This window comes from Felis catus, chromosome D4, assembly GCF_018350175.1.
Source record: "Felis catus isolate Fca126 chromosome D4, F.catus_Fca126_mat1.0, whole genome shotgun sequence".
Taxonomy (NCBI): domain Eukaryota; kingdom Metazoa; phylum Chordata; class Mammalia; order Carnivora; family Felidae; genus Felis; species Felis catus.
In genome coordinates, this window is record NC_058380.1 from 81,694,086 (window position 1) to 81,718,404 (window position 24,319).

General features: G+C 37.5%; 3 protein-coding genes across 3 annotated transcripts in view; 1 reads left to right on the top strand and 2 right to left on the bottom strand.

Annotated features, from left to right (window-relative positions):
• The window catches only part of LOC111559126 (olfactory receptor 1L8-like), a 397,653-nt gene that overhangs the window by 266,240 nt on the left and 107,094 nt on the right, over positions 1-24,319 (bottom strand). The gene's annotated exons all lie outside the window — the stretch shown is intronic.
• LOC111557539 (olfactory receptor 1L8-like) overlaps positions 1-24,319 on the bottom strand; it is a 356,757-nt gene that overhangs the window by 225,343 nt on the left and 107,095 nt on the right. The window lies entirely within an intron of this gene.
• On the top strand, positions 16,692-17,639 carry LOC101093722 (olfactory receptor 1L1). The gene has a single exon (XM_011288459.3). The coding sequence runs from the start codon at positions 16,707-16,709 to the stop codon at positions 17,637-17,639; it is 933 nt and encodes a 310-aa protein (XP_011286761.3). The 5' UTR covers positions 16,692-16,706.

Consider the following 24,319-nt stretch of genomic DNA (forward strand, 5'->3'; position numbering starts at 1 on the left):
TAAAATAAATACAACAGATTTGGCAAAGACTCAAAATGAATTACTAGAAAACACAAATATTCACATTCAAAGTAAAAACTCAATGGGTGACTTGGGCAGTGACTAAAGAGAAGAGCTAGTTCTGACAAAATACGTAGAAACAGTAAAAAGTGACCAAGATGTGGGGAAAGGAGTCAAGACTTTTGGGAAAAAAAAAAATAAAGGAGATCCACTAAGATACCAAATAACTACAAGAAAAAAAAATAATGAGGAATTAGAGGAGAGGCAATATTGAAGGAACAGACTAAGAATTTTCCAGATTTAATTAAAGAAACAAGGCCTCAGACTGAAGAATCACAATGACTTCCAAATAAGATAAATTTTTTAAAATCTATGCATAGACACTATGTTAGGGAAATTGCAAAGATAAAGATAAAAATACAAAGACAAAATACTTTTTTCCTTACTGTTTATTTTATTTTTCCAAGTTTTTATTTAAATTCCAGTTAGTTAACATACAGTGTAATATTAGTTTCAAGTGTAAAATTTAGTAATTCATAACCTACATACGAAGATAAAATATTAAAACCAACCAGAGAGAACAGAAAGATTATCTACAAAGGAAAGATAATTAGACTTTCTGGTAAAAGATTTCTCAGCAACAATAGACTCTAGAAAGCTTCAAACATCCTTATCCTAACAGATTCTGTAAATGCAGCCTTCTCTAACTTTTATCCGTGCACTGACAGGAGTTGCACATGACCTCTTGCTCAAATTTTGTTTAAGGCCTTAAATAATGCTTTGAGTTGTATTTTTGTTTCCAAATATGTTTTCTTAAGCTATCTTTTCATTAGTGAGCTCTAATTTAATAATGTCCTGGCCTGAGAATTAAATCGGCGTGAGATTAGTTCTTAAGCTTTTTGAGACTCACATTGTGGCTAATACGTGGCTAAGTGCGGGCCTGTGGAATACAGCAAATGGCAACCCCAAAGCAAACTCACAATTTCTAGAACCTGCAATATATAACAGAGATGACATTCTCAGTCTTTGAAGGATAGGTTATTCAGTTAAATATAGTGCCACAACTGTACATACTTATTTTAACGTGTGGTTTACTCATAGTATATATCAGTAGAAAGGATGCACCAATAAATCTAAGTCTCAAGAACATAATATTAACTTTAAAAATGTCAGTTCAGAATGACAGGAAAATATGACATATATGGAGATTTAAAACATGTAAAAAATATTATATATATAAACATGCATGAGAATAATGAATACTTTATTCAGGATAGTGGTTATCTTTGGGGAAGGAAGGAAGTATAAGATGGAGAAGTAGTTTGGGGTTTTGTTTGTTTGTTTTTGTTTTTAAGTTTATTTATTTTGAAAGAGAGAGAGAGAGAGAGAGAGAGAGAGAGAGAGAGCAAGTGGGGGGGGGGGGCAGAGAAAAAGAGGGAGAGAGAGAGAAAATCCCAAGCAAGCTCCACACTGTCAGTGCAGAACCCAGTGTGGGGCTTGAACTCACAAACTGTGAGATCATGACCTGAGCCAAAGTCAGATGTGCCAAAGCCAGACGCTTAACCAACTGAGCCATCCAGGTGCCCCTAGTTTGGGTTTTAACTGTATCTGTAACCACCTATTTTTTTTTTTTCAAAATAAGAACTGAAACCAAAAAAGGCAAATGTTAAGTTTTTTTTAAGTTGGATGTTGGGTATATGTATTATCTTGGTTTCCATATATTTTTCTATATTGTGAAACTTTTCTTACTAAAAACTATAAACAGTAAAAGCAAGAATAGAAACTGAGATATAAGAGCTTTTACTTTCTTATATTTTTTTGCAACTTATTTTTATTTTTATTTTATTTTTTAATATAATTTATTGTCAAGTTATCTAACATACAGTGTATACGATGTACCCTTGGCTTTGGGAGTAGATTCCCATGATTCATCACTTACATACAACACCCAGTACTCTTCCCAATGAGTGCCTTCCTCAATGCCCATCACCCATTTTCCCCTCCCCTCAGTCCTCCCACCATCAACCCTCAGTTTGTTCTCTGTATTTAAGAGTTTCTTATGGTTTGCCTCCCTCTCTATTTGAAACTACTTTTTCCCCTTCCTTCCCCCATGGTCCTCTGTTAAGTTTCTCAGATTCCACATATGAATGAAAACATGGGATTTCTGTCTTTCTCTATTCCTTCATAAGACTAAGCATTCCATTCTAGTTCCAAATAATACCCACCAGTTAATTCAATCACATACTCAACATCAGGACACTCAAGCCAGAACATCATGGAGAATCCATAATTAGGTAATATCTATCTTAGAACAGGGAGAACCAGAGATTTACTTCCAAAACAATTTTCCAAACCTTGTGGAAGGAGGAAGATTTCAAAATACATGTGAAATATTAACCATCAGAACTATAATGAGCCACTGGGCTGAGAAGTTTCCCTAAATTGTCTTTCCCTAATTCCAGGTACATTTCATGTTTGCAATTACCATTCCTATTTCTCTATCTGGCTGTAGTAAATTCTACAGTAAGTTTCTGATAGAAACTCTTTCATTTGGGACTGACTCTAGAGATCTATAACCAGGAACAAGGTTTAGACAGGTCTCTGGAAGAGAAGGGAAAAATCTTCAGCAAGACTATAATAGACAAAGGTGGAGGACTCATAACTGCTTATATTTCTCTGGCCTCAGGAGCCCAAGACTGGATTAATCAAAATCCCTGGTTCATACTGCACCTTCTTCATTGGTCCAAGCATCACCTGCTTGCTCCCTTAGTTCTGAACACTATTACAAACACCCATTAAATTGGTGTTAACACAGAAACTAGAACATTGATTATAATTCATGTCTACTCATACATTACTTCACCCTGTCACTTCCTAAGGCAACCAGCCTCCTGAATCTTGGGTTAATCATTCCTTTTCTTTCATTAATACATGTTTATATTTGATATATATCTCCTAAGGTATTCCAATAAGAATAGTGCTAAGTTTGAAATGATATGAAATTTATAAAAGGATAACCAAATTTAAATGATTTGGGGTTACTTGATTTTATGTCTGAATATTATACTACTTAGATTCACTGATATTATTGGATATAGCCATGGCTTATTTATTTTTCATTGCTACATAATAGCCCTTGTATCAATATACCATAATGTGTTTATCTATTTTCTGTGATGTGTATTTGTGTTGCTTAGTTATTCCTGCTACAGAGTATGAGTCCAAGCTAACATAGTTTATATTTCTGTGCTCCAAGTTAGTAACTCTTACATGGGCAAGTTTCTCGATTTGTCTGAATCATGGATTTCTAAAATGGACATAGAATTTATTTTCACAAAGATGTTAGAAGAATTAAATAAAATTCCCATTAGTGTTTACAAAATAAAAAAGTATGGTTACCTCAAAAAATGCAGAAAGTGAATTTGATAAAATTTGGTAACCATTCATAACCAAAATATCCTAGTATACTAGGAATAAAAAGAATAACCCAATAGAGTTTGTCTACTATTAATCTAGAATGAAAGTCATACTTGGAGCATTTCTAAAATAATTTCACTGAAGTTCAGGAACAAGGCAAGGATGACTATTATCCTCGGCTCAGTCAGTGGCCCAGTGTGTTAAGCATCTGACTTGATTTTGGCTCAGGTCATGATCTCAAGGTTTGAGAGATCGAGCCCTGCACTGGGCTCTGTGCTTAGAGCATGGAGCCTGCTTTGGATTCTCTCTCTCTCTCTCTCTCTCTCTCTCTCTCTCTCTCTCTTTCTCTCTCTCTCTGTCCTTCCCCTGCTCTCTCTCTCTCTCAAAATAAATAAATAAACTTTTTTAAAGGCCTATTCAACATTGCTTTGTAAGTCTTGGCCATTGAAGTAGTGGCAAGAAAAAGAAATGAAATGAATATTCAAAAATTTTTAAATACGATTCATATTTTATAATCTATCAACCATTTTCTCTATCTTGTTTGTATAATTAAACATAGTATAATTAAATATAGTTTACTTCTAAAATGACTTATTCAAATTTTTGTTTCCAAGGTTGTCAATAAACGGCCCTCACCATATACAATGACCTGTAAAAATGGTGGTGATGGTAGTCATAGTCGTAGTCATAGTAGTAAAATATGTAACATTTCTGGACCCCTTGCTACGTGACAAACAGTACAAACACTCTACATGTATGATTTTATTAAACCTCCATGAGGTAAATACGATTTTATTCTCGTTTTATACATGGGGAAATGGAGGCATAGAGAAATTAAGCAACTTGCTTAATATTGCACAGCTAGTCACTGGAAGAACTGGAATTTTAACACAGAGAACAGTCAACACCTCAATCGCTGCTTCTCTCAATCCTTCATTTTCCTTCTCTACCAATACTCAATGTTCTTGACATTTGGTTTTTTCCAATCTCCTGAATACGGTAAAATTGTGAATTTCATCCTCCTTCTTTCAGTGGTTAGCGCTTTTCTATATATTTTTTCTCCCTTCTTCCCCCATTCCCTTCACTATGGAGGCTCCCCAAAAGCAAACTTCAAGAACATATCCAGTCCTAGAGCCTCATTGACCAATGTAATTTTAATTTTTCATAAATCAACACCTTTAAACCTGACCAACCTCACTGCTACAGTAAAAGGCTGAAGGATTCATCCTATAGTTTTGGTAAAAAATGAAGCACATAATGAACCAGAGTATACCAGGGAGGGTTAATAATATAGGTAAAGAATATAGAGAGAATATGAGTACTGGAAGAGAAAAGGAGACAGAATAACAGCCAAAAGCAAAGCAGGAGAGGAGGTGGTGGAGTATGGAGCAGGGGGAAAAATGTAGATCTAATCATTATGAATCATTCATGCCAGGGGCTTTTAATCATTTATAAGAGTAATTGCCAAAGAATATTTTTCTCTCAAAGTACAATTGTTACTCTAAGCAGGAATTAGCAACTGGAAACTGTGCCTCTGGAAATATCTCAGAGGAGAGATAACAGAAGGGATGAAGAATTTAAAAATTGATCTGAATACCTAAGTTTGCCTATGGTCCCCACAAAGTAATTTTGGCTAGATCAAGTGCAGAAGGTAATCACATGATCCAGAAGATCATTCATTTATTTATCCATTTGTTGATTAATTCATCTGCTCTATAAATATTGGATTTCTTAGCTATGATGGCACTTTACCTATGATGGCACATTGAAATAAACCACACAAAGGCTCTGCCATGAGGAAGCCACAGTGTGGAAAGAAGGGAAGATAAACACTAAGTGAAAAACAGTGTGATAACTTATATGATAAATATAAGCAAAGGAGCTTGTGGAGTTTACTTGGAGAACGTCCCATCTCAGCCTTAGATGAGGTCACGAAAAGGTTTCTAGAAGATAGCAAAATCACAGCAAAGTGTAACATATAAAAACTCTTCTGGCTGGCACCAAAACTGCCCTCTATTTTATTCATAGAACAGCTGGCATTCTGAACGAAGAATGTGAATGTGATATAACTGTGTGTGTGCATGTGTGTGCTGTTATAAGCTGTAAGTAGGTGACAAAGATTTAGAAAATAATTCTTGGAAAGTAGAATTTACTGTCAGTTGAGAGTTTCTCTTAAACTTTATTTCCTAAAATTTCAGCCTTCTAAAAATAATTGTGTGCTGTCACAGAGAGATGACTGGGAAGAATAATGAGAGTCAGAAACATGGAAATGGAGACAGTGGAAGAAAGGACAAAAGGGAAGAGGAAATGAAAAAAAGAATGCAAAGTGCTGGGGTAAGAGAAGAGAAAGGCATGACGGAATAAGAGTACAGAGTGCATGGGTGAATGAAAGAAACAGAAGAAAAAATAGGAAGAGTTTTGATTGGAGAAGAGCAGAATTAAGGGTGGGGATTTCTTTAATGACTGGGGCATAGATAATAAGCAGAAATAAAGATTTCTTTTTTAGAAGAAAGGAGAAAGGCATGTAGATGATGAGTGAGAGAAGGGTGATGATGTCTATAGGGTAGAAGGAGAGAAGAATAGAGTGACATGAAATGGTTTCTGGAAGATAGAAAGAAAAGTGAAGGCAAGTGTGAGAAACGGAACATCAAGAATGGGAACAGAAAGGAGGGCTGGTAAGAGAGATGGACAGGGTGGGGGTGGGGGGATGTCTGTGAAGACATAAAGCACAAAGGATGATGCTAAACAAAATAGGTTCAGAGTGAGAGACAGAATGTTGATAGAGAAATCCTAGAATGGGTCAAGGAGAGACAAGATGGAGAATGAAGGCTAGCTCCCTACCTGCACACTCACCTGGCAAGAAAGGACTGCTCTGATTCTGGATTTTGTGGCTCCAGCCTACAAACTCAGGGATATGGCCATGGTGCTGAAGGACGACAGATCAGTGCATGGGACTGGAAGTCAGTGCTGGCAAGGTTGAGTGAGATTTAGAGGCCGTGGGGCCCCAGAGACTTTTCCCCTAGAGTCTCCTTGGGGGAGACCAAGTACAACATCTACCATACCATGGAGCAAGAGAGTGTGGACATGATCTCAAGGGAAAGTTAAAAGCACTGGAAGCCCCTCCAAATGGCTCCACTCCACTCTTCATTCAGTCTATGCACAGGCAACCCCAAATGACAGACACTTGTGTATCATTATTCTAGTCATTCACACCATCATCATCTTATTACTTTTCTACAATAACTAAAGTATGACGTAATGGCCAGGACCAGAACGTTGGAGCCAAATAACAACTGAGTATAATTCCGGAGCACACCACTTGCAAGTTCTGTGGATTTGGCAAATTCGTTAGCCTCTCTGAAGTTTCACCTCCTTATAATAAAATTATAATAATATGTAATCTTCTAAAAATCATTGATTTAAGGATTAGAATATTATACATAATGTGCTGAGAACGGGCCTCCCGTGTAGTAAAAGACTCAAATGCTGTTGTGGCTGCTTCTACTGCTACTGCTATGATTATTGTGGGTATTACAACAAAGTAAGTTCAGGTTTTTCAGACGTTGCTAAGGTGCATTGTTTACAGCTCATTTCCTCCATTTGACGACGTGCTCCTGGAGGAAAGGGGCTGGGATGAACTCTCACCTCTGTCTCCAGTACTTCAGCACAGTGCTCGCAGAAAGCAAGCACTCAAAAAAGACTGGCTGGCTGAATGGCCAGTGAGTAACCATCCTTCTCTCATTTGCCCTAATTTCCCAACTCCAGCAAAACGTCCTACCTTGTCTATCATTCTCCAACACAGAACTCTTATTTACCAAGAGTAAATATGAAAAAGATCAATGCATTGTTTTCTCATTATTTCCTTTGTTTTTGCAATCAGCTAATCCATTCTCCTATCTCTTTACTAGGCTAATTGAACATTCCTTATCTGGGGATCAATTTATTATTAATGTTTTTTATAATAATAAAATATACTCTAACAAACTTATATGGAGCTTTATCCTAGGAGTATGCATAAGACAAAATAGACGCAGTCCTCAACAAGTGAAGGCAGATGTGGCAAGGGCTCAGGTCCATGCTGTGATCTCTGAGAGCAAGGGTTGCTTCATATTCCAGCGTGATTTATGTTTACGAACTTAGTCAGTGAAATTCCGAAGCCTGGCTTAAATGTTAAAATGTTAAGTTTTCATAATTAGCAAGGAGAATCTCAGAAAAAGATGAAGTAAATGGCCTTTAACCCAAACATCAGTGGGAGAAATAGCATTCTTTTTTATAAAATTCATTCAAAGAATCTGATTTAGTAAGGTATTAGGTTGAGAACTTTCACAAGAGCATCAAAGTTGGAGACTTGCCTGAATATTCATCGCTGTTACCAACTTGTTCTATTGTAATTCATTTATCTTGTTATTATTCATTTATCCTTGGAGGTACAATTTGAAGAAAATGATTTTTTTTAATTCCAAAGACTTTAGAAAGTGTTGTCATATTCTGAGAAAGTAAGCTTTAAAGAGAAACCCAGAACTCTGACTGGTTGTTTTGATAACTTCTTTCCTTAGTAATAATTTTAAAATTGAAAGCTTTCTGTTTCTAAACAATATAAGCATATTAAAATTTTCTCTGTGAAGTCAGATGAAGGCCATGAGCACTTTCTTCTTTTCCCTTATGTATACTGCAAAAATAAGAGCCTTCAAAACTGTTTTATTTCTTACTTTAACATTTAAACACTTTCAACCTACAATTTACTAGCCTGTCTTCTTTTTTTATTGTAGTATAATTAATATACAGTGTTTCCTTAGTTTTTCAGGTGTACAATATAACAATTCTATACATTACCCAGTGCTCATCAAGGTAAGTGTACTCTTAATCCCCTTTATTTCACCCAACTGCCCACCCACCTCCCTTCTGGCAACCACCAGTTTGTTCTCTATATGTAAGAGTTTGGGTTTTTGTTTGCTCATTTATTTTGTTTCTTAAATTCCATATATGAATGAAATCATATGGTATTTGTCTTTCTCTGTCTGACTTATTTCGCTTAGCATTACATCGTCTAGGTCTATCTTGGTTATTGCAAATAGCCAACAGGAAAGACACATGCAGGGAGGGTTGCCTGGGTGGCTCAGTTGGTTGAACACTGACAGCTCAGGTCATGATCTCGCAACGCGTGGGTTTGAGCCCATGTCAGACTCTGTGCTCAGAGCCTGGAGCCTGTTTTGGATTCTCTCTCTCTCTCTCTCTCTCTCTCTCTCTCTCTCTCCCCTTCTCCCACTTGCACTCTGTCTCTCTGTCTCTCTCAAAAATAAAATGAACATTAAAAAAACAAAAAGACACTTGCAAAGACGCTCAACATCACTCATCATCAGGGAAATGCAAATCAAAACCATAATGATATATCACTGTACACCCATCAGAATGGCTGAAATCTAAAAGACAAGAAATAACAAGTGCTGGTGAGGATGTGGAGAAAAAGGAACCCTTGTACACTGCTGTTGATATGCAAATTAGTGCAGCCATTCTGTTGGAAAACAGAATGAGGGTTCCTCAAAAAATTAAAATTAAAATTACCATATGATCCAGTAATTCCACTACTGATGTTTACTCAAAGAAAACAAAAACACTAATTCAAAAAGATATATGCACTCCCTATTACAGCATTATTTACAATAGCTAAGACAATAGAAGCAACCCAACTGTCCCTCAATACATGAATGGATAAAGGAGATGTGGTATATGTATAAAGTAGAATATTACTCAGTTATTTTGACAGCCTATGAGAGTCTTTTCACTTAAATTAACATGTGTTTGGGGTTTTATTTGGTTGGACTTATATGTTTACTGTTTCTTTGTTTGATTAGATTTGCCAATTCCATTTGCTAAAAATAATGATATGACTATGAGTCTACATTCCTTGATCATGTTAGCTAACAGCATTGCTTTAAAAATACAAAGTCAAAAATGGCTAGAGAGGGAGGGAACCAAAACATAAGAGACTCCTAAAAACTGAAAACAAACAGGGTTTATGGGGAGTGGGAGGGTGGGATGGATGGGTGATGGGTATTGAGGAGGGCACCTGTTGGGATGAGCACTGGGTGTTGCATGGAAACCAATTTGACAATAAATTTCATAATAAAAAAATAAACAAAAAATAAAAATAAAAATAAAAAATAAAAATACAAAGTCAAATAAGTATATTGTATACCTAAAACTAATGTAACATTGTGTGTCAACTATACTTCAAGAAATACTTTAAAAAAGGATAGAAAGAAAGAAAAACAAAAGAAGGAAGCCAAAGTTTTAGAAGGAAAACTAGTTTGGACTTTAAGAAGTATTTTACAAACTGAGATGCACAGATACCTGGGGAACTATGAACATATCCTCAGGGGTTCAGAATCATCTCTACTAGACCTTAAGAATGCAATTTCATGCCAGGAATAATCTAAAACAATTAGTGTAAAACATATTCAGACTTACCTAAGTGAGCACATTATATTGGAGAACTGGCCTTCAAATTCAACACTGGCATTGGTGTGTTTTATCTACCATGTTAATTATAACAAAGAATAACATAAGAACGATAGCAATTAATTTTTAATGTGTATTACAGAAATCTAATTACTCTTAAAAGTAAATGTGAAAACAATTCAACATCCTTCATCATACATCTGTTGAATTACTTAAATTTAAAAACAAAACTCTTAGAATTGAAACATATTTTATAGTCTTTAGTTTCTTGAATTGTTTAAGGCATTGAAACATTAAGACAATTATTGGTGTAACATAGAAATTAACTCACTATTTTCACTTTTCTGAAAAAAGGTGTTTCCTAGTTCATGTTTTCAAAGAAGGTATTTCCTAGTATGTATATTCCAATCTTAATAAAAATGGAAATAATTGCAAGAAATTTGATTTGTTATGAATTCATTTTTTAAACTATCACTTCCAGTATCTATTTATTCCATTAAGAGCCATTGAGAGTCAATCAGCAAACCATGCTGAATTAAAAATAAAAATCTTTTTCAAAAAAAATTTTATATGATCCTTATATATAAATTTTATATAGGTATAAAATCTGCATTGGTAAAGTCAAGAACAGTTTGAAATTAAGTCATAACTGGACTTTAACCTTAAATCCCCATTATTGAAGCCACCACTATTGATTTGTTTCAATCAATATTGAAACATTGCACATGTACAGTGTACTCATGGTGTGATGAGTTCTAGCCATTATTGACAGAAGTTAAGCCTTTTACAAAAGTTAGGCTGAAGAACAGTTCATTGAGGACATGTTGTAAATTGATCAAAAGGAAAGAAGACACTTTCCTCAGGGACAGAAAAGTCTCTGAGGATTATGAGTGTAATGATGACCAAGTACTAGTTAATTTATATTGAGTGATGACTATATGACACACACCATACTATCACATGCTTTTTGTTCATTTCATACTCACAATAGAACTTTTGTGTCAGTACTTTGAAACGCAGTATAACTTCATGTTTGGGCTAACAGACTGTGAAGTTATAATCCCAGCTCTACCACTTACCAGCTGTGACATCTTGGGCAAGTATCTTAATCTATACGCACCTCGGTTTTCTAACCAGTAATGAGAATTAATAATAGTCCACAGCTCATAAGGTTGTTAATTGGTAATAAATGAGATTATGTAAAATATTAAAACAACCCTAATACATAGGAAAAATTACATAAAAAATTACTGTTGGGATGCCTGGGTGGCTCAGTTGGTTAAGCGTCCAACTCTTGATTTCAGCTCAGTTCATGATCTTACGGTCATGAGATCAAGCCCCATGTTGGGTTCTGCACTGAGTGTGGAGCTGCTTGGTATTCTCTCTCTCTCCGTCTCTCTCTCTCTCTGCTCCTCCCCCACTCATTCTCCCTCCCTCCTTCTCTCTCTCTGTCAAATAAATAAACATTTAAAAAATCACTGTTGAGGGTGGCCCAGTGGGTTAAGCGTCCAACTTCAGCTCAGGTCATGATCTTACGGTTTGTGGGTTGAACCCCTGGTTCAGGCTCTGTGCTGATGGCCCAGAACCTGGAGCCTGCTTCAGATACTGTGTCTCCCTCTCTCTCTGCCCCTTCCCCACTTGTGTTCTGTCTTTCTCTCTCCCTGTCTCAAAAATAAACATAAAAAATTACTGTTGAAATATTTCAAATGTTGGAAATTGAGGTTCTTTACAGTCTTAAAGTATTTTAGTAAGATTCAGTTCCTAGTCTGTCTGAAACTAAACTTATGTTCTTAACCTCCACCTGTAGCACTTTCCTATGGCTATGCTAACTGAAGTTGTAAAATCACATTTCTCAGCCTTTACAATCTTTCTCTTACTAATTCATGCAAGAATATATTCTTGTTAAGGATAGAGAGTTTGTCATGAGGATATCATTCAACACATTCAGGCTCAAGATACTGTTAGAAATTAGGGGATAGGAAGCTCTCATTTACATTAGAGCCTACTTAATTCAAGACTCTGGACTAGACAATTTATTCATCCACGTATTTTTTTAAAACTGGTCATTGTTCTTTATAAAAAAAACTCTGAGGGGCATTAAGGGTACAACAATGAAAAATATCTGATTATGTCCCTAATGGATCCTCAGTCTAGTGAGGATAAAAGGTAAGACATAATTTCAAGTGTCATGTAAATAAAAGAGAAGCACAGGTGAAGATGGGGGAAGTTTTATTCACACTACTTTTCATGTGGATGACTGAAACTATAAGAAGGATTAGGTTCTTTCCTGCATCCCTACAATTTGGAAAAAAATGTGCTGATTCTAACCCACAATGTCTTTCTGATTCTAATTTCTCCACTAGGCCATACTTTCGTCCACATGAAAAGCAGAAGACATGAAAATTCAGTGTCTTGTTGCTTCAAGAGTATTCCCCTTCTTTCTGCTCTAATCATATAGGGTAGATTTCTTGGATTTCTGACAATGTTTTTGTTTTGAAATTTCAATTATTCGTTACTATACCAATTTCCTCATCATATCTTCTAACGATATCCTTCTTTTCTATTGTTTTGTTTTGTTTTGTTTTTTAGTTTTTATTTAAATTCCAGTTAGTTAACATACACTGCAATATTAGTTTCAGGAGTAGATTTCAGTCATTCATCACTCACATACAACACCCAGTGCTCATCGTATCAAGTGTCCTCCTTAATACCCATCACCCATCTAGCCCATCCCCCACCTCCTCCCTCCATCAACCTCAGTTTGTTCTCTATCTTTAGGAGTCTCTCCTGGTTTGTTTCCCTCTCCTCCCCCCATATGTTCATCTGTTTTGTGTCTTAAATTCCACATATGAGTGAAATGATATGGCATTTTTGTCTTTCTCTTACTGACTTATTTCACTTAGCATAATACTCTCTAGCTCCATCCATGTCATTGCAAATGGCAAGATTTCATTCTTTTTTATGGATGAGTAATATTCCATTGTATATATATATACCACTTCTTTATCCATTCATCAGTCGATGGACATCAGTCAATGGCTCTTTCCATAATGTAGCTATTGTTGATAATGCTGCTATAAACATTGGGGTGCATATATCCCTTTGAATCAGTATTTTTGTATCATTTGGGTAAATACCTAGTTGTGCAATTACTGGGTCATAGGGCAGTTCTATTTTTAACTTTTTGAGGAAACTCTATACTGTTTTCCAGAGTAGCTGCCCTAGTTTGCATTCTCACCAACAGTGCAAGAGGGTTCCCTTTTCTCTGCATCCTCACCAATACCTGTTGTTTCCTGTGTTGTTAATTTTAGCCATTCTGACAGGTGTGAAGTGATATCTCATTGCAGTTTTGATTTGTATTTCCCTGATGATGAGTGATGTTGAGCATCTTTTCATGTGTCCATTAGCCATCTGTATGTCTTTTTTTGTAAAAATGTCTATTCACATTTTCTGCCCATTTTTTTAAACTAGATTATTTGCTTTTTGGATGTTGAGTTTGGCAAGTTCTTTATAGATTTTGGATACTAACCCTTTAACTGATATGTCGTTTGCAAATATCTTCTTCCATTCCATTAGGCTTCCTTTCAGTTTGGTTGATTGTCTCTTTTGCTGTGCAGAAGTTTTTTATTTTGATGAAGTCCCAATAGCTACTTAGCTATCTTGATTTTTCCAGTGTGACTAATTTCAGACCAGTTCCTCTGAAACAAGTACCAATCTGACTACCTACCATGAAGATTTGGACAGTGACATAGGACTTCCTTCCTAAACAGTTCAGGAGGATAACCAAGTAGTCTTGGGAATGCCCATTTACATTATAAATGACATCATGTCTTCTTCCAGTACACAATGGGATGCTGTGATAATAAGTAATATTTGTCATAGTCTTAAGAGTCTGCCTCATATATACCATTCGAAAATGTTAAGAGTTATTATTGTTGTCTTTAGTGGTTTGATTTCTTTACCAATCTGAGTACCCTCCATTGCATCTTTAAATATGATCCCAATGCTAATCTATTTTTCAAATAAACAGATACATGAAGGTATCTATAAATACCTCATTAATATTAATGATCATGAATTGCTAACTAGTAGAGTTTTGATTTAATGATGTGTTAATTTTTATGCACCAAAAAGAAATTCTTCAACCTATTAGTGGCATTTTTACTACCTGCTTGTGCAAACAAACATTACTTTCATTAGTATTATTGAAATTCAAATACAAAAAAAGAGAGATTAGATAAAGAACTGGATTAGAAGCTATACTCTTCATTGTTTAATACCAATAAAGGTAATCAATTTAATCAAAATAACATTATTCACCAATTAAATTATTTTCTTTTTTTATATGAAATTTATTGACAAATTGGTTTCCACCAATTAAATTATTTTCAATTTCATTTGAGTTGTTACAGTTTACATGACTTTATGTGAATTTAATTTGTAAAAATATTATTTCCTATTTTTTAGGGTTTTTGATTTATGAACAGTATAAATATTAAGAATGTACAGTTAGGGAGCACCTGGGTAGCTCTGTCAATTGAACATCCAACTCTTGTCTTCAGCTCAGGCCATGATCTCACGGTTTGTGGAATGAAACCCCACATCTGGCTCCACACTGATAGCATGGAGCCTGCTTGTGATTCTCTTTCCCAATCTCTCTGACCCTCACCTGTGCTCACTTGCTCTCTTTCTCTCCAAAATAAATAAATAAACATTTAAACATTTGTTTAGTAAATAACAAAGAATGTACAGTTGGTTTGAGCTTATACATATTTAAATAACATCACAAAAAATTGTACATTAAACAATAGAACCCTACATATAACAGTTGGGGTTATTTATATTCTTTTTTTTACTTTAGACAGAAAGCAAAAGTGGGGAAGAGAGGCAGAGGGAGAGAGAGAAAGAATCTCAAGCAGCCTCCATGTTCAGCGTGGAGCCCAACACGGGGCTCTCCCATGCCTCCAGGATCATGACCTGAGCCAAAATCAAGACTGGGACACACAAACAAATGAGCCACCCAGGCGCCCCTAATGTATAAGCAATAAGAGAAAGAGATTGAGACACTGACTACAGTGAAAGTCCAAAGTATTAAAAAAGGACAGAAGACAGACTCATTCCAACTGGTAGTCATCCAGCAAAGTGTCCTAGAGGAAGCTAAACTCAAGCCTTGCAGGTTAGGTAGAGCAGATGAGGGAGAGTCTAAACAAAGGCATGATAATATAAATGGGTAAAGGAGCAATCAATAATAAAGAATGGGATATTCTTGGGTAATGGCTATACTGGGAGGCCAGGAGGGAGTTGAGTCCTCATTGGGTAATTCTGCAGTGGACACACAGTGAGATGCCCCAAATGACCAAGAACTCAGGATTCCATAAAACATAAAATATATTCACCTGGTGGTTTCCCTGAGTCAAAAAACAAGGGTCATACATCAATATTTTACAACCAGACTTAGAGATGCTTCAGACAGAAGAGTAAAGAGTATGGTCTGGGGTCTAAAATCTGAAGTATTAACTTTTATATTCTGAAGTTATAAAATATTGACCAACCAGGGGCTGCTTCTAAACCTGAGAGATGGAAAAGTGGTGGCATCAGATGTTCTAGTCTTTTTAATGCAAAGCTATGTGCACTCTGAAAAAAGGTTATCTGACCATAGACTGTCTCTCAACATAAATAATACAGCTATGGGATAAATGCTTATGAAGTTTGGGAGAGCCAGCACTGGGCATCTCTGTCACCAGAGCCAACCTCATATAGGGTGTTTTTGGCCTAAAGGAGAAAGGTAAAAATGGTGACTGCCACAGGAGAAACAAAGCACTGATACTTCACAGAATCCTTAGGGAAGAAACTCCAAAACTTCAATAATTGAAGTTCTCTTGTGCTCTAATGTCTCCTCTACCTAAGCTTTGGGGACTTCTTCACAGTCTCAAAGGATGCTCCTTTGACAGAGGGTGGAGTCTATGAATGTCTATAGTCCCCTCAGCCTGTAGAAGGTCCAGAGGAGGCAGGGAAGAAAACCTTCAGATTCATGAAGGTTGAAATCTTGTCTAGGAGCAGATGCCTTCCTTCTGTGATTTTTCTGGGCAGTCTGTCTATAGCTAAGACAGGAATTTGGAAAAGAATTACACCAACACAAATAAGCACATACCACAATAACAACACTTTTAGATCCAGGGATTGGGCACAGGATGGGATTGATATTATCATTAAAAGAAATGTTTTCACTGTCCTATTATCTCTGCCTATCTTTTATCTTTTTATGCTTATTCTTTCGCTCCAATTAATTTTCACTAGAAAGTGAGAGGCACGGAATACCTGTTGGGTGATCTCATATTTCATTGCCTTTTCAGATAATTTTCAACCTCCAGAATAATTGATGCAGAGAAAAACATCAGAGTTAGCAGAAATCATCATTCCATCAGCTGGAAATTAGATGGGAAGCAAACTGCTGATCCTCCTGCCATGAATTAATGAATGAAAATCCTCAATCAAAAGATAATTTCTCCAGGATTCTGCTCCTGCCCTTTCAGAGAATTCTCTCTTTCTCTCATTCCCTCTCTGTATCTATCTTCTTTTTTCTTTCTCCCATTTCTGTTTTCCCTGTATTAGTCTCTCTTTACAGCAGAAGACTGAAAGGGGGTTAAAATATACATTAAATTCTGAATTCTGAACGTTAATGGAAAGAAGTCACAATCCAGGTAATTGTAATATTTTGGTTGTTTTAATTGCTGATAGGAAGAATAAACAAAAAAATTCTTGGGTAGATTATATCGAATGTTGGAAGAGTCTGTTATAGTGTTACTTTATCTCTAGGTGAACTCAAAGCTATGGGGAAAAGTAACCTAACAAGACCCTCTGAATTCATCCTCCTGGGACTCTCCTCTCGACCTGAAGATCAGAAGCCACTCTTTGCTGTGTTTCTCCCCATCTACCTCATCACAGTGATAGGAAACGTGCTCATCATCCTAGCCATTCACTCAGACACTCGCCTCCAGACACCCATGTACTTTTTCCTGAGCATCCTGTCCTTTGTTGACATTTGCTATGTGACAGTCATTATCCCCAAGATGCTGGTGAACCTCTTATCAGAGACAAAGGCCATCTCTTATGGTGAGTGTCTGACCCAGATGTACTTCTTCATAGCCTTTGGAAATACAGACAGTTACCTCCTGGCAGCCATGGCCATTGACCGCTATGTAGCCATATGTTATCCTTTTCACTACATCACCATCATGAATCACAGACGCTGTGTCCTGCTTCTGATCCTCTCCTTCTGCATTCCACACCTCCACTCCCTCCTGCACATTCTCCTAACCAATCAACTCATCTTCTGTTCCTCTAATGTCATCCACCATTTTTTCTGTGATGACCAGCCAGTGCTGAAATTGTCCTGTTCCTCCCATTTTGTCAAAGAAATCACAGTAATGACAGAAGGGTTGGCTGTCATAATGACACCCTTTTCGTGCATCATCATCTCTTACTTAAGAATCCTCATCACTGTTCTGAAGATTCCTTCAGCTGCTGGGAAGCGCAAAGCATTTTCCACCTGTGGCTCTCATCTCACAGTGGTGACCCTGTTTTATGGAAGCATTAGCTATGTCTATTTCCAGCCCCTGTCCAACTATACTGTCAAGGATCGAATAGCAACAATTATCTACACCATACTAACCCCCATGCTAAACCCATTTATCTATAGTCTGAGGAACAAAGACATGAAGCAGGGCTTGACAAAGCTGATGCACTGGGTGAAATGCCAATAAGGAATCTGAGGTCTTAAGAGAAGCCCGTTAATCTCTCACCCCTGACTGCAGGTTTTTAACGTGTCTGTCATTCAATTCTGAAGGATGGTAACTTTAATGATTTGTTTCATCCCTGATAGAAGAATGTTTATTGCATGTGATGAAACTAATGTGTTGAAGCTACTCCTAAATATGATGCCTATTTCCCAGTGGTCTCTAATATTATCTGACTGGGACAAGGTCTACCTGTATCTTGTTCTCTGTGCACCAGTCTAAATTTGGAAAACACATCTGGTTTCCAGGACATCACATGCCTTTCACATAATTTCAATCCTATTGAAATCGCTCCTATCCTTGAGTTTGATCACTAGAAACTCCTTATTTATAGGTATCCCTATTCATAGGGCTGAGTTTTCTTATGTAGTCATTTAAAGCTGTTTGAATGACTTTGTGTGTGTGTGTGTGTGTGTGTGTGTGTGTGTGTGCGCGCGCACGCATGTATGAGTGTGTAACTTATCATGGTAGCCCAAGTGCCCTTCAATAGCAAGATCTCTCTTTCTCCCCTTATAATGGTCATGACTCCTTCCTCTAGGTCAATTTCAAAGACTAAGGTCCTGACTTCTATAGTTATTATATGGTAAAAAAATGAAATCACCCCAGTAGATGACTCTTGGTGAATCAGTCCCAGGCCAGTTCCTCAAGAGCATAGCATCTCAGTGTTCTTCCCTGCTTCCCACCTGGCACAGTCGACTATGCATTGTCTTTCCTTATTAATTTCATTTGACCCAAATTTAAGTGTGCCACTCTCTCAGGGAGTAGATATTATGTTCCAATTACCCTGATAATAGATGCCTCCAACTGCTAGGGATTCTTCTTCCTTAACAGATGTGACCCAACTACTAACAAGAAAAACAGAATTGGGCATGGAAAAATGCCTTTGTCCATTGGTGAGTTCTGAAAAATATTAAGGTCGCTGTTAGTCCATAAGTTTATTTGGCCACTCAGAGATTTGTGAATTCATTTGTTCATTTGACAAATTTCTATTTATTATACACTATGTGCCAGTCTCTGAGACTTAAAAACAAATATTATGTGCTAGATGATAAGCCAACAGTCTGATGGCCAAAAATCTGCAGGAGCCTAAGGAAACAAAACAAAATAGGCAACACAAGACTTTAGAGTGAAATTTTGTGTTATTTGGGTTGTTTCCAGTTACAAGGTACAGAGGAACATGTATACTTTTAAGTAACAGGTGTCAAAAACAAAAAAACAAAAAACCTCTGGGCTTAAGTAAAGAGAGACTGTATTTGAAAGGATTATTCCAAGATGGAGAGAAGGGGCCATAGTAGTAAGTGAGAGAGGACTGCTGTAACAGGAAGAATACCCAGCCAGGAGATCTGCAAGAAGTCTCAAAGGTCAGGCAGAAAAGGGCTTTTCTTTTATAGGAGGAAGAGGAAGAAGCTAGAAGGAACCACGTGTGGTAAAGTGGGGTGAGCAGGTGACAGTGGTGAGATTGGATAGTTGATCAGGGAAAGTTTTTCCCAGGCATCAGTGGACATTCAGAGGGGCCATCACACAGGGGTGGTATGTGGACTTTGGCTGAGGGTCAAAGTCCAGTCATTTTTCAGAGCACAAAAGGGTGGGAGGATTTCTTCTCTGTTACTGTTTTCCAGGAGCACAGGGCTCAGGTAGGATTCAACATTGTCACAGGGGTTTATTGTAAAGATTCACAAGGGAAAAAGAGACAAACCTCAGCTACGCAAACAAATCTCACAAAAGAATAAGAACCAAAGCATGGACATGCCCAACGGAGCTGGAACACGGTTGAGGCACTTGACAGTTATTTATCAGAAAATACGAAATTCATGAATATGTTATTTTGCTGCTCCTCTATAGTCAGTTCACAGAAGAGGGCAGTGGTCTTGGGAAGCACACAAAGGTTAAGAGGCTTTTCTCCATTATTCTCATATAAAGATGTACAGGAGAGAGGGGTCAACCAGGTGGGGTAAACTGGAGACTACATAGGACTTAACCAGACGTGAAAATTTTCCCAAGACAGACCTGTAAACGGATATTGATAGCAGGTTGATGAAGGATCAGTTAGAAACTGTTCCTTTTATGAAAGTATCAACTTCCTCCAAAACACACACAACACATACTCTAAACATCTTTAGCAAACCCCACTCCTTATATGAGTCATTAGGAAAGGGCTTAAGTTGCATATCTGGTCATGTGGGGAGTAACAGAAGCAGAAACTTATAGAAAGAGGTCACAATAATATCACAATCCTCTTGGACTTGCAGAAATATTGGCATAGGTTTAAACTTCCACTGACTTTGGAAGTGAGGGATTCTATCTGATCTTACCTAGACTTTCAGCAGAGGAACCCTGCTGGTACTCAAGACTATATAATCACAGTAACCATAGAGCACTTAACTTTGAAAGAGACCAGACTAGGGACTTTACATGCATGATGATACTAATTCTCTACTAAGTCTTTAACAGAAAACACAAATTCATTATTTGCATATCTCAGATGGGATACATGAGGATCAAAATGTATAAATAACTTCTTTATCCATCCATCAGTCAATGGACATTTGGGGTTTTTCCATAATTTGGCTATTGTTGATAATGCTAGTACAAACATCAGGGTGCACAGCTGTGGTATACATATACACTGGAATATTAGTCACCAAAAAGAATGAAATCTTGCCATTTTTAATGACGTGGATGGAGCTACAGTGTATTATGCTAAGCAAAATGTTAGTCAGAGAAAGACAAATACCATATGATTTCACTCATATGTGGATTTTAAGAAACAAACCAGATCAACACGGCAGGAGGGTGGGGAAGAGAAGGAGGCAAACCATAAGAGACTCTTAGTGGTAGAGTACAAACTTAGGTTTGCTGGAGGGGAGGTGGGCGTGAGATGGACTAAATGGATGATGGGTATTAAGGAGGGTACCTGTTGTGATGAGCACTGGGTGTTATATATAAGTGATGAATCATTAAATTCTACTCCTAAAACCAACATTACTCTGTATGTTAAACAACTAGAATTTAAATAAAAACTTGAAACAAAACAAGCAAAAAAGTATAAATAACTTTCTGGAGATCAAACATTTCTTAACCTCAGTTCTGGAGATTGAAATCTGTTTGGACAATTACGGTTTTTACTCTTAACCCCTATCCTGCCTCCCTAAGGGTGCATATGTGGCTGTAAAGAGAATTTCTCTGACTTATTAATTCTGCCTTCTGCAATTTCTGGGAAAAAAATCAATTCTAGATCAGTGAGGTGGAGCTCCAACTTGACATTCTTGGAAACTGGAGCCCCACAGGTAGAGATGACCAAGAGGACATACACCTTTTAAAAATGTGCAGAAATCACCAGGACAATTTAAACTTCTGCAGGTTGGTGAATGGGGGAATTGAGCCACAATAACTTAGACCTCAAGAGGAAGGCAGTCCTTCAGTTCCATACCCTTAACCATGACCTTCTCCCTTACCCTAAGGGTCCAATATGACCACAAGGAAAATTTTCTCAAAGATACTAATTTTGCCTTAAGCAATTTCAAAAAAGGATCCATACTAAGAAGAGAGGTCTTTCATGAATTATAGAAGTAGTTAGGAGATGCCATGCCTCAGGAGCACCTGGGTGGCTCAATCAGTTGAGTATCCGACTCTTGATTTCAGTTCCAGTCATGAGCTCATCATCGTGGGATTGGGCCCCGCATCAGGCTCCATGCTGGGTATGCAGCCTGCTTGGGATTCTCTCTCTCCCTCCCCCACCCCCCCGTTTCAAAATAAGTAAACATTTTTTTTAACTTAAAAGAAATGCCATGTTTCAGAGTACTGCTGAGGAGTAAAGAAGAGGAATTGCTTGGGGGTGATGGTTCATGAGTGTATACAAATGTCCAAACGATCAAATTGTGTACATTAAATATGTGTAGTTTTTGGGTATCAGTGATAACACAATAAAGCTGTTTTTTTGGAGGGGGAGTTTGCAATATTTCAATGCCTGATAAACACCAAGAACTATTGTAGGCACTTTATGCAAGTCAATTATTTTCACCTGAGGGCAAGAGAAAGCTTTGAGGAAGATCTTATTGCCCATTATGTACAGAAGAGGAAATGGGGGCAGAGAGAAGGTGAACGGACTTGCTTGAGAACATGCAGCTATTAAGTGGCCAGAGCCACCACTCTAAGTTGGTCCAGCTCAAAAGCCACACTCACTTAACTAAACCAGATTGTCCAACCCTGTCCCCATTACACCCCACACAGTCATTGCTGTCTGAAAACCTAATGTTCCATTGACTGTGTCCTCAGAAAAACTGACAGTGAATCTGAGGGATGAATGAGGAGACAGAGCCAGCTGTGGAGAGCTTGGAGGGAAGGAATGTCAGGTGCAAATGTCCTGAGATGGAAAACCTTAGTTCAAGGAACATTTCAAAAGTCAGCATGGCTGGATTATAACAAGAGGGTTAGAATGGAGTTGCCTTTTTAAGTCCTGGTTAAGAACTTGCATTTTATTCCAAAGTATGATGAAAGTCACTTGATGTGGAAACATGACCTGATTTCCTTTACGTTACAAATGGTGGAGTTGCTTCCCTGAGAATTGCTGGAAACGTTCTGTTTTTATACTTTGTTCTCATTGTTTCCCTTCTTTTGGTAGCTAGATAGGCTGTTGAGGCTATCTTGTTGTTGCTTTTCTATTTCCTTATGTATAACTTCCTCAATCGGAGAGCATACATCCAAAATTTAAGTCTATTAATTGTTACATTTAAGTTTCAGAAGAATTTCACTGTTAGCCTGTTTGAAAATACCAGATAATACAGAACTGGACAATAAATCCTATGGGGGAGGGTAGTGTAAGTCTTCACATGATGTTTGCAGCAGGAGTCTGTCATCAAATCCAGCCTTAAAAAAAGCGCTATCTTCCCATCTTTGAACCAAGGAGGCGGAATCAGCCTCAAAGGAGTCATGAATCCCCAGATGATAAATGGGCCAGAAAATGTTCAGTGCTCTCCTCTTAGTAGAAGATGCCACCATGCAGCCCAGACTTCTAACCCTCTGGAGAGGCTATGATGCAAACTTTTGGATTCCCTCCTGCAGGGACTAATCAGCCATTGAGGTAGTCCCTTGAACCCCAATTACATTAATTCCATGAGCCAAAATGTGTCTCCTCCTGAATGAGTGGCCAAATGCTTCCAGTTCCAATCACTCTAGAGCCTTGGGCATTGTGGCAGACAACACAGAGCCTTTAGTAGTGCTTGGTAGAGCCTCCTCCTTGTGACACCGACCCCGCCCTCCAATCAGATATCCACATAAAGCCATTCTCTAAACTTATGTGTTAAAAAAAGCAGAAGCAGAACTATAAATACAGAGAACAAACTGATGGTTGCCAGAGGGGATAGGTTGGGGTATGGGAAAAACGGGTGAAGAGGAGCAGAAGATCCAGGCTTTCAGTTATGGAATGAATAAATCACAGGAATAAAAGGCATAGCATAAGGAATCTAGTCCGTAGTGTTGTAATAGTACTGTATGGTGATAGACAGTAGTTACACTTGTGGTGAGCATAGCAAAATACATAGAGTTGTCAAATCACTATGTTGTATACTTGAAACTAATGTAACACTGCATGTCAACTATACTCAAATAAAAAATTTTTTAATTAAACTAAAATTTAAAAATTATATATTAGAAAACCATTGAAAACAAGCAAAAAAAAAGGTTTAAAACAAAGCAACTCCATCCTTATAAAGGAGTATAACTTCCTACTCTTCAGGCATATGCTATGCATAGTGATTTTTCTCCCGAAGAGGACAATATAGAAAAAGGCTGGAGGGTATGACCAGAGTAGCTTTATAGTGGAGAAGCCTCACCATCACTACTTCATCCAGATAATCAAGGTCAACTTCAACAGTCATAAATCATGTTGATAGTATCACAAGGCCAACATCAAGGCATGGACCAGGCTGACTTCCTGTCTGGATGCTCTGGAGAAAACTATGCATCCAAGCTTATTTAGTTTGTTGACAGAATTCAGCTCCTGGCAGTTGCAAAAGAGGATCTCATTTGCCTACTAGCTGTGAGCCAGGGACATCTCTCACCTCCGAGAGGCAAGTCACAATCTTCTCCATGTGGCTCCTCCATCTCCAGACCAACAAGTGCAGCTAGTATTCCTCATGCTTCTAATCTTTGACTTCCTCTGTCTCTGACCTCCTACCTACCCAGATTTAAAGGACTCATGTGATTAAGTCTGACCCACCCAAATAATCTCTCTTAAACTCAACTGAGCCATACGACATAACCTAATCACAGGAGGAAAATCCAGCATATTCAGAGTCCCACAAAATATGCAGGGTAAGGATATTGGGGGCCTCCTTAGAGTTCTGCCTGCCATACTGTGCTTACCTGCCACCTTTCCAGAAGGCAAGCACATAAGCGCAGGGGTTATCCCACTCACCAGTCTAAGAAAACAGCCATGTGGTCATGGGGGCTACATTATTTTACATCAGAAAGGTCACCATCAGTGGCTTTCAGACAGAAACCCTATGTCTTCCCTTATTCTAAGATTTATTGCTACAAAAAGATAATGAGGTACTATAAAGACTATAAGATAATATATAAAGTATTTATAATGTGACTGGGACACTGACTAGCACAACAGTGGACTCCATAAATAATTATTATTTATT

What these genes read in the sequence shown, in the direction of transcription:
- LOC101093722 (XM_011288459.3), top strand. Translation starts at nt 16,707, where the DNA reads ATGGGGAAAAGTAACCTAACAAGACCCTCTGAATTCATCCTCCTGGGA.